The 11520-nt window shown below is 30.0% G+C and overlaps 2 protein-coding genes across 2 annotated transcripts in view; one reads left to right on the top strand and one right to left on the bottom strand.

Annotated features, from left to right (window-relative positions):
* Window positions 1-700: 700 nt before the first annotated feature.
* LOC108576121 (RNA-binding protein 25-like) lies at window positions 701-9904 on the bottom strand. Its single transcript, XM_017939054.1, has 12 exons — window positions 9733-9904; window positions 8907-9049; window positions 7678-8032; window positions 7402-7596; window positions 7202-7317; window positions 3159-3370; window positions 2376-2946; window positions 1757-2174; window positions 1460-1681; window positions 1202-1377; window positions 951-1097; window positions 701-881 (listed from the first exon to the last, which is right to left on the bottom strand). The coding sequence occupies exons 2-12, from the start codon at window positions 9012-9014 to the stop codon at window positions 789-791; spliced, it is 2613 nt and encodes an 870-aa protein (XP_017794543.1). The 5' UTR covers window positions 9015-9049; window positions 9733-9904; the 3' UTR covers window positions 701-788.
* Window positions 9905-10870: 966 nt separating this feature from the next.
* The window catches only part of LOC108576244 (serine/threonine-protein kinase VRK1-like), a 4086-nt gene continuing 3436 nt past the window's right edge, over window positions 10871-11520 (top strand). The window contains 1 exon segment of the mRNA XM_017939206.1: window positions 10871-10944. The gene's annotated coding sequence lies outside the window, so the exon portion shown is untranslated.

Here is an 11520-nt window from a genome sequence, read left to right as displayed (position 1 = left end):
GTTTCAAACAACCAATAAATAAAATTTATACAAATTGAAATTACTGAATAAATAGTTACTGTTTTTAACACTAATTTTTCATTTTTTCAAACACCCCTTGCTATTACTTACCTCTTTTAGAAAAATTTTTTAATACATACCATCACGCATTAATAAACAATTTTACTGTTAACTTATTATTCTCCAAACGCTGTTTTGCAGTAAAAACAATTTTGTTTAATACTGTAATGCTTGCTGAGTACGAAACATTGCTATTCATATTAGTAACAATTAGTTTATTTGTTATCGAACTATTTCACTGAACACAAAACATAATTGTTTTTACTGTATCTATTTACAAATTGCACTGCCATGTGACTTATAAAATTACTTATAATTTATTAAACTGCATAGTCATTTTATAAAACTTGTCCAAGGAAATTGCATCTGCTAAGCTCCTTAACAAATCTAAGAAAATCTATTATTCATAAAAGTGTCAAAGAATACTGAATTAATATCATAAAGGTAAGAAAACCTGTTTTTAAAATTACGGATAAGCAAATTTGGAGAAACACAACTCAAATATTATAAATCGTAATTACAATTTGTATTTAACATTTCAATTGCTACACATTTAGTTTACCTATCAATCGAGCAACATCATGTTTTTCATCTAGCGAAGAATCCTACAAATTATATATAAGTAATCGTGTATGGGGGTATATAACCTAAATAGTACATTTTAACCAAAGGAATTTGATGTGTAGTATAAATTTTTAAGTCGATTAGCACTTTAATTGATATTCCATTTATTTAACTAAGCCCATTTTTTTAGCCTCCACTTCGTAAATTAATAACCTCCACATTTTAACTACAAAAACTTCCGCTTCTTCGTCCAATACCTGTAATATATATTGTTTTATTATAATATCAACAAATTATTAATCCACAATGGAATAAAAATCATTTACCATCTGTACATCGTCGAGTATGCCCTGAGGAGAGCTTCCAGCCATTACTTTACTACAAATAAAATCGACTAATGTAGGTTCAGGTTCTCCAATATATTCAATAATTTTCTTGTTAATCCACGGCCTTATCCTCTTTTCCATTAACGTCTATACAAATAAAAAAAATTTATCCATAAGTATAAAATATAACCAAATGTTCATAGTTAATAAAATTTTGTATATATTTAAAAAATATTGAAAATACAACTTACATTATCTATTACAGTCCAATCAAGTTGGTACCCAAACAAAGCGTTTTTATCTGTAGGTATCTTATCAATAAGGGACTTTATGTGTTTTCGTTTCTCTTCTTGACTTTTTGTACTTTCTTCTTTTCCTGGTTTAGGAGTTTCTTCGCTAGACTTTTTCTTCTTCTCTTCACCATAATCTAGAATAAAATTCGTTTAAAAACCACAACTTCTAAAATCTACATAAAAAGCATAATTAATGCTTCAACTATATGTAATTACCTAAAGGAACTAGTTTACGCTTCTTTGCGTTATTAGCACCATCGTCATCGTCATCATTATTAAATACATCTTTAACATCGATTCGACCTTTTTTTCTACTTTGATTCGTTTGTTGCGAATTAGCATTAACAGCTGTGCTCGGACTAGCAGGAGTTTTATTACCAATACCATGATCACCACCACGATTGCCTCCGCTTCCCATGGCGAACGGCACAAAGTTACCTGTAATGACAAAAATGTGACACACAAATAAAAAATTTATTCCTTTAAAAATAAAAGACCACTCCGTTTACTCACTACTGCTCGTTTTTTCTGGTTCACTAACAAGAGACATACGCGAATCTTCATCTAATGTGGGTGGAATGGATTGAACTGGTGTTGTTACTGTTTGATGAGTAGGTGAAGATCTCGTGCCTTTCACACTTTCTCTATCCGTTTCTACAACTTCTTCGTTTTCTTCGCCGTCACGATGATGATTTTGATGATGACGATGATGCCTTCGATGATGGTGATGATGTCGCGGTGGTGTTCTAGATGGTACTTCCGTTTGAGAAGCATCATCGAATTGCACACATTCATCACTATCACTTTCAATCGGTTCAGTTTCTATGGGTGGCATAACTTCCTTTTCCTTTTTCACCACTTTTTCATCCTCTTCGTCTATTATTGTAATTACCGGTTTAGGCTTATACTGTTCCTCCCTTTCGGCTTTTAACTAGAATAAACCATAACACATATATATTATGTAGTAATAGTAGTACAATGAACTATTTATAAATGAAAATCGTAGAAAAATAAATCTTTGGCTTGATAATTTCCTCATAGTGAATTATATGATTATGTCTGAATGTTGTAACGGACAAATCAATATTACAGTTACTCAAACTATGTACAGTGTTACTTAAACACACTTTACCCTTTCAAATTCCGCCGCTGGATCTGGATGAGAAGCATCTGCATAAAGTTTATCGCGGAGACGTTGAAGTTCTTGACGCTCGGCGCAACGGTCCCGTGAGTCGGCTTCTGCTTCAAGTGCTCTTTCTTCCAGACGGCGTGAAAGTTCTTTGCCTTTGTAATATTTAGCATCATCCCTTTCATCGTCGTAGTCTTCGAGGAATTCTTTCAAGCGTTTTGCTTCTCTTTCTCTTGCTTCTCGTTTTGCTCTGCGTTTTTCTGCTTCTTTCTCATATTCCTTTTGTTTACGACGTTCTCGCGTTTCCCATGCTCTCAAACGCTCTTGATAAGCTGCTTCCTTTTCTCGTGCTCTTCTTTCGTTCTTCTTCCTCTCTTTCGCCTCTTCCTCTTCCTCCCTTTCACGCATAATTTCTCTTTCAGTTTTCCTCGCTTCTTCTCTTTCACGTTCTCGTTCACGTTCCCTTTCACGGTCGCGATCTCTTTCTCGTTCTCTTTCCCGATCTCGGTCTCGATCTCTGTCTCTGTCACGATCTCTGTCATTTCTCTGACGATCCCTGTCTCGCTCTTTAGACCTTGAATGAGAATGGAAATATTTACAATAAACTATGTCTAAGTTGATACTTAGAAATCATTGTCATCTAAGGGCAAAGTGTGTATTAGGTATACATTAAAGTGTATTTCATTTAATTCTATTTCCTTATATTTTCTTCCAGTACTGTATGTATTAATCAATGAAAGTCTGAAATAAAAATAGTTTTTTTCAATCATTGTTAAACGTTAGTACCTAGATTTAGACCGCCTTTTATCTCTTCTGCTACTTCCGGTACTACTACTGCGACCCTTATGGGACGTAGGACTACCAGGATCACCATCTTGGTCGTCTTTAGTACTACTGCCATCCCTTCTGTCTCGTCGTTCTTTTTCGCGTTTTTCTCGTTCTTCTTTCTCAACGGCTTCTTTCTTCCGTTTTACTTGAGCCTTCTCCTCCTCCTGCTTCTATAAAACACAAAAATAAAAGAATAGGTGAGACCAAATAATCAAAACAAACTTATCAGGCTGTGATAATAAAACGCAAAAACTAGCAATCGTATTCTCCTGAGTTATAAAAATTAAAGGATAGAAAAAATGTTACTGTAAGTGTAAAGTTAGTTAATGTATATAAAAAATAGTGGTAATATCATTACACTATAACAGTGCAGTATTATATTTTTCTTTTGAAGTCAAAATACAGATGCCCTGATACATATACATATAAATGAAACATGAAATATTTCATATATAATATTCCTACAAGTAGTACATATTGATTGATAAGTATCATCATATGGATTTTGCCAAATAATATTAAAGCATATGAAAAATATACTAATAGTCTTATGCTCCAACTTATAAATAGGCTTAAAAGTTTATTATTTTTTAAATTTTTTATGAAAAATTTTAGTATTTAACATTAATAAAATTGCAGTATTGAACGATTACTAGTTGCACAAGAATTAATCACATGTCAAATATCATAGTTCTGTTCATCTCAATGTAGTATACTCACTCCACTGGAGCATGCTCGGTCAGCAGCATCTTACACGAAATCTTGTTTACATATCAATTACCTAAGTGCAGGTATAAATTTTGGAAACAAGCATAAGAAATTTCTTAAGCTCTACTTAAATTAAGAATACCTTAATGCTAACAGACGCATCGTAGAGGCCACCCAATGTACTTACAACATTGCAAATGTGCCTGTAAATCAATAGTGTCTAAAACTATGTAAGTCTAAGAGTCGAAAGGGGTGAATATTTAGATTTCTTGTCAATACTCAATAATTATTAGAAAGTATTATACCAATCAGAAGCGGAGTCATCACGAAGAAGGGATTCCACCAAAACATCTTTCACTTTTGCCAAGAAACTGTCACACGTCTGTCAACTTTGTTTTCTTCTGGCTATGCAGCTGATGCAGCAAACTGTTGGATATCAAATGCACAATAGTTTGCCCACCCTTATCGTCCCGTATTATGAACGTAACGTCTTAGAAACAAATTAGTATGGTTCATCCTTATTTGATATAATAGTAACAATAATGGGTTACTGCTTGGAGAGTCCTAAAGCATAGACTCTGATGAATATTACTTTTGTAAAAAACTATTTTAAACCTAACACTGCTTATACCTACATTCTCATTTTAATTAATTAAAGAAAAATATAACTACAATATATAAGAAAAAGTGTACTCGAATTTGTGTTGCTCTTTCTTATTTTCTAGGATTAAACATCCATACAATAACCCATACTCTTTTAAACTAATAAGGACAGAGTAATTGAGTGCATAAAAGTAGATGCACATATGAGGAAAAAACAGACTGTTGAAACATGAAATATCAGTGGTCATAGGTATTCAGATGGGCAGTTCACTAACAAAACTACAAGAACCGAATGGTTGTGTTGGCTCATGGTTGTGGAGTTTACTCACGGTGTGAAGTTGACTTGGTCAGTCAGTGTGGTGGTACCGGAGAATGGAGGAGCGCGCACCTAGGTACTACATGTCTGATCGAGACGCTGACAGAAGCTGTTTACACAAAATAAAGACAACAACTGAACAGTCGCCATTGTGAAGACAAAATCATTTCATTGTGTGTAGGATTCAGAAAGTCTCGATCCTATTAATAGTCTATCTAAGAATATATTATAAAATATGTCAGCGTCAAATTTCTTTGTTCAAAATATCTTTTACCAATCCTAGGCACTGCGTAAAAAGAATTGGAATGGCATTTTACTGACCTTCTATATACCAGTACTAGACTGCTAGACTTCAATACATATACAAAAATAAATTTAAATTAGTAAAGCTGCATTACATTGAATTAGTAAATGTCTGTTATGTAAAAAATCAAACAAATAATAAACTTATGATTAATTTCTTACATTTCATAGCAAATAAAAGACTCAGTATACTGTATAAAATTGAATTTTTTTATAATAATAGTATGTTATTAATTTGGTAATAAATTTCAAAACTTATTTATGTCAGTTTTATATTGTTATTGGAAACTTTTTTTATTACCACCAATATCAAATAAATGTGATAATGGTGCTACATCTACATGTGCATCAAAATATTACCGAAGCCTTCCAACTTTTTTTACTCTTATTATCTTACACCCTATTTTACTATTACATACGTATTAAAGTACTCTTTATTTTGCAAAATTGTTAGAATCAATTACCTAATATTTTGTCTTTAAATTTAAACAAGATATTGCATGGAATATATTGTTTTATAAAAATACTAGTGCTAGCAGTTTAGCACAATAAGTATAGAAGCAGATAAAGAAATTTGATTGTATGGAATAATTTGTGTTTAAAATACAATAGCAATATTGCTATTAACATAACGCAGAATTATATACGACGAGTTAAGAAAATGGAGTTCCAATAGAAACAGATTTTTATTGGCTACATGGTGTCAGCATGTTGTAGAGTTACGAGATTCTCCCGTCTTAATATTGCACATTTCTTGTTTTTCATGTTTTGTTGGTTGGATATACTCTGACTTACCGACGAGGCTGCAGCTGCCTGCGAAAATACGAGGGATGTGCTGTGATTGACTCCCTTCAGAGCCAATGAGTGAGTGAAAGAGTGGTCCCCACACACAGCATTCCTAGGCGTGTGCGTTTGCTGTGTGCGACGCACGCTGCCTGTTATTATAATTATAGCAACGAGTCACGGCTCCAATTATTCAGAGCTAACATAGCACACACGCACTTTATCACAAAATACTTAAAAACTAAACTTTATAACTATGCACTTGTAATCCTCTTTTGCCTGCCCAAATGCACTATTTAATTTTCTATATATATATGCTGTGAGTTCGGTCAACAACAATTGTCTAACGTGAATCATAGATATAATCAAAATACATAAAACGTTTTTAAACCGTTTAAACGTTTTTAATATAAAATATTTACAATATATTTCATTCATTATGTTACTTCAATTGCAGAAACATTTGAACATTTGTGTCATATACAAATTTTAGAAATTCTAACTCAATAAAAATACAATCATTCAAAAATGAGTTAAACATGATTTACAAATTAATTACTGACATAATTAAAAAATGTGGTAAACGTTATAGATTTTATAATTTTGAAAGTGTGTAAAATTTTTGTTTAAAAGATATGAAGTTTTAAAATAGCAATGTTCTAATATATTGCCATTTCTTTTTAGTTTACGAAAAGATTAATTTTACTTTACTATTTAAAAACCAAAAAAGGAAGTTCAATATAACAATGTTACCTGCAGATAATAGAACAAGTACTACAAAGTATTACAAACATATTCTCAATCATATTTGTACGAAACAGAACAAACAAGTGACATGTGCATTAATATTTATCTGTTTAATGAATGTGGAAACAAAATAAAAATATTAAATAAATATAGAATTGTAAACCAGAATTTCATTTTAAAAAAAGATAAACGATTTTTTGAAACAGACAGTTAAAAAAAAAATGTATCATATGTTGTATATACAGAAGAACATATAACAAAGATTAGTGTATGAAACAGTTTTTTTCTAAATTGTTACATCTTACAGAATAATGTTTATAATGCTTCGTAAAAAATTCACGTAGTTGGCAATAACAATTTTATAATTGTTAACATCTGTAAACCTAAGTTTTTGCAAATTCTTTACCCAATCCTATTAGACCACAATTAGTAATACCTTCTAATATTTTGGTATATCACATCCGACAATATGACCAAAAAGAAGGGCAGAAAAGTAGGAACATAAGAAGAAGATTTCTAAAATAATTATAAAAATAATTACCTTCATAACCTCCCTGAATTTTCCAATTTCTCTGGTAATCAAGTCTCTTTTACTTTCTTCTATTTCTGCATCATCCAAGTTCAAGGATTTTGCAACCATTTTCGTTTGATGTTCCTCTATAATATATCACCAAAAAAGTATTATCTTTAAATTCCTCAACCTAATTTAGTATACTACCCAGAAAAGAATTAATGTGTTACCAGGAGCAGCTTGAGCCATTTCCAAATCAGCAGCATGTTCAGCTATAATTTGATTAATACGGGCTAATGCATCTGCATCCACTACTCTCATGCCTTCATCCATGTAATCTTCACCTTCTTCTCCTTCTGCTCCTTCAGTGGATGTTTCATCTTGTAAAGGTGACTGGCCTCCTCTCAACTTTTTTCTTCTTTCCGCTGAAATGCACAAAAAATTAACAAATTAAAATCACTTAGTAATGTATCTCTACATAAATATTCTACATACTTTAAATTTACCTTTAAACTGATCCAAAACAACTTTGGCTTTTGCATCAACTTTCACAACAAGCTTTTTTGTACCTATTTCCATGTCATGAAGTAATCTAACTGCTCTAAGACCTGCATCAGGACCTGCATATTCACAAAATCCAAATGCTTGGACTCTCTTCCATGAGAGGACATGGCCACAGGCACCCAATATATGTCGAATCATCACATCAGGTGCTCTTTCCATAATGTTACCAATAAATACAGTAACTGGTGGACCAGACTCTCTTTCACGACGACGATTATTATCATGACGATTCTGGTTACGTGCATACCGAACAGCTGGAGCTGAGGTCTGCATCGCAGATACGGGTGTTGGAATCATCTATGTTTTATAAATGGTAGTATTCTTAATAATGCACATCTCTACTCATGCAGTCCAGAATCTCCCCTCCCCCTAATAGCATATTAATCTCTTTCTTTTTGATCATCTTTTGTTACAAAAATGTATCATGCAAATATTAAATAGAAAGAACATAAGGTGAAAATTTGTGTCAAAGTATATAACTTTCAGAAAATTATCACTTTATCCATACAGTGGTTCTATAGCATAAATAGTTAAGTGATATACATTCCATTTAACATTATAATCTAAATACAAAATGTTAATACATTACACAAAATGATTGCATTAGCACAGAGAAAAATTTATAATTATGATGAAATTAGTAGCATTTAAAAATATAAAGCTATGTGACAACTTCATATTATTTACTACTTAAAATTTACTCTGTTTACACAACATTGATCAAACCAAACATTACATGCTTTTTCCTTTTATTTTTTAATATAACTAAAAACATTTTATTTGATATTAAAAATTTCTGGCACTTCAGTATCTTTTTTTTAACAGAGAAATTATATAAAGCATCTTCATTAAACCCTTAATTGCATATATAATTATGAATCTTCCAAATAAATAAAAGAAAAGATGGATGAGATATTAATATATTAGAAAATTAAAAACATTTAATCACAATTTCACTTTATATACTACAAGTAGAAAACAGATACAAGAATTTTATTCTTCATAATTATTTCACATTGAAGCCACAAGTACCAAAATAATTACTTGTTTTGTCAAAACTAATATTTATTAAGTGCAGATGATTCTTTTTAAAAAATCTACAGATTTACCAATACCACGCAAAAACAAACATGCTAAGATACAATGATGTGTAATTAATATAATTACTTACATGTGCCATAGGCATTACACCACCAATAATTGGCGGAGGTGCACCAACCATGTAAGGCATTGGTGGCATGCCTGGTATTCCCATTGGGGGTTGACCAGGGTAAGACATTTCTTATTTTGAATAGTAATATGACAGTGCTCTCACTAAAACAAATAAAGTATAAGTCTAATTTGACTTTAAAGTTACTGAATTTAATTATAATACATTTAAATATACATATATTGCTTCAAAATTTAATATTCTTTAACTATAAACAATAAAATAACTTAATTAGGATAATAAAGGTTTTTCTGTAATTATTAATATTGTGTAATTATAAAATCAATGTTAACTAATAAAAAGGAATATTAATTAAATATGATAGAGGTTAATAGTAGTAAATAAATAGATATTATATCTATAAACTATTTTAAATATTTACAAAAAGCCAAATGTTTTAACCATACTATATTTGCAAAACATAAGTGCATTAAATCAATTAATGAAATTAATATTAATGATATTTTTTACATACAAAGAGTGAAAGTATTACGTAAAATGTTTTTAAAATTGTCATTAAATAATAACCTTTAATAAATAACAATCTTCTTAGGCACACTTTCTTGATATATAGTTAATCACAAATATCAATTTAATATTGCAGTAATATTAAAAATTTAATATCTAAACTTTACATTAAGATGTAAACATTGTTCAACATATAAGTTTTACTATGTAAAAACATGTTTTTCGCAATAATAGTTAGAGATACCAGACAAGACATTAATGGATGCTTTAGTATTCTAACCATTAAATGATTTCAACAAAGAACCAATCTTGTACTTACATAATATATTTGAAAATAGAAACAAAGCATCAACCATCATTTGAAAAATATTTACGTCATTTTACTAAGAATGTAAAACCAAAGAAATGTTACACTAAACACACAAACTGAAACTTCCACTTTTACAATGTTTCAGCTGGTAATCACTTCTTTTCGTCCATTACGGCTTCACGCGCTGATCACTTCTAGAAGGCTATGGTTGATGGTATATTTCCCATGCGTTCGAAAACCCATCATAAAAGAATCACATTATATGAATATTATATACGTTGCACTTCCTTACGCTTTGCAATTTGTTGAAAACTTGTTAGACTACATTAATACAAAACTTACTAATGTTAAACGGTTATAAATGACGCAAGACTATACTGACTTTAATGAAAAAATATTTGCGTCTTATTCAAGCTTTCATATACATGTATTGTTACATGAAAGGTATCATTAAAGCTTGACAAATAAATTTATGTTTAAATACATTAATACCTGAGAAACCGGTTTACTTATGCATCAAATTGCACTAATGCTATGTCAATTTCTTTGCTAGATTTTCATACGTATAAAATAATTTGTGAATTAAAAAAAAATATATGAAATTAGTATTAAATTAGTATTAAAACATAAGAAATATTTAGATAAACCTTATTATAAAATTATTAAATAGCAACATAACAATTTTTGCATGCAAATAATTAGTTTGTTCTTTTATCTATGAAAATCTATATTTTTGAATTGCGTGAACGCATAATTTTGTAAGTACATATTATCAATAACAATATAGTTACACTAGAAGATAATATCCACTAAAAAAAGAAGTATAAAAATTCATTACAAATTATACGTTACAATAAAATATTAAAAATATAAAAGAATTCATACATGATCGTCCTTGCATTTAATATTTTGTAAATTCAGAGTATGACTGTATCACTTTGAAAAAGGACAACTTTTAATTATCAAGTCGAACATTGTTTAAATACTTGGACAAAAAAATATAAATTTAAGAACACTCTTTTTAGTTGATCGCTTTCCGTTAAACATCTTAGTTCATGAAATGGCAGTGTAATGCATTCTTAGGCAGGGTGAAGTGAATTCTCTTTGGGGGATAGTTAGAATTTTAAAACAGAAAAAAGAAATACTGTAAATTATTGAAGATACCGATGTGCAATGCAATTAAAGTGACTGTATGCAATGTCCTCTAATTCGTCTTCTGAGGTATACAAGCTAGAATGAAACAGTATTTTGTGCCTTTTATTACTAGTTAACTATTTTGGTTGACAGTTGGACATGGAATCTGTAAAATTAGATTTTTTTAGTATAATTTACTCAAACAAAAGATGAAATTATTTTTAAAAGGAGGTGGAGAATTATTTGTGGATTTTTGTGAAATTGCAAGAAATAATTGTAATTATTTTTATAATAATATTTACTAAATAACCTTATTAAGTAGAATTTATATACTGTATTTTCTACTGCATTAGTAGCGATTACCGTACAATAATGTAGTGTATGCAATTTTATGTTTTAATACTTTCATTGCATTGTAGTATTATTTAATTATTACATACTATTGCATGTTCCAAAATATTACTCCATTTGATAGAAAGATAAGTACATTATGGAGTTAAATGTATGTAATATAAAACTGTATTGTTTACAGTATATATTATATTCATATATTATTATTTTGAATAAAATGTGTTATTACAATGATATAAAAATTTAGAGTCATCCACGATGTATGTAATTTTATAATATAATGAAATTTCTTATTTAATTTGAACACATTCT

The sequence above is a fragment of the Habropoda laboriosa genome, unplaced genomic scaffold, assembly GCF_001263275.1.
Source record: "Habropoda laboriosa isolate 0110345459 unplaced genomic scaffold, ASM126327v1 scaffold36, whole genome shotgun sequence".
NCBI lineage: Eukaryota > Metazoa > Arthropoda > Insecta > Hymenoptera > Apidae > Habropoda > Habropoda laboriosa.
Note: the sequence above shows the minus strand (reverse complement) of the source record. Positions and strands in the feature narration are given on the sequence as shown.

What these genes read in the sequence shown, in the direction of transcription:
- LOC108576121 (XM_017939054.1), bottom strand. Translation starts at nt 9,014, where the DNA reads ATGTCTTACCCTGGTCAACCCCCAATGGGAATACCAGGCATGCCACCA. An exon ending in CAGCGGCGGAATTTGAAAGG is followed by an intron (nt 2,175 to 2,375) that starts GTAAAGTGTGTT and finishes GGTTTATTCTAG; the next exon opens with TTAAAAGCCGAAAGGGAGGA. An exon ending in GCGTAAACTAGTTCCTTTAG is followed by an intron (nt 1,378 to 1,459) that starts GTAATTACATAT and finishes ATTTTATTCTAG; the next exon opens with ATTATGGTGAAGAGAAGAAG.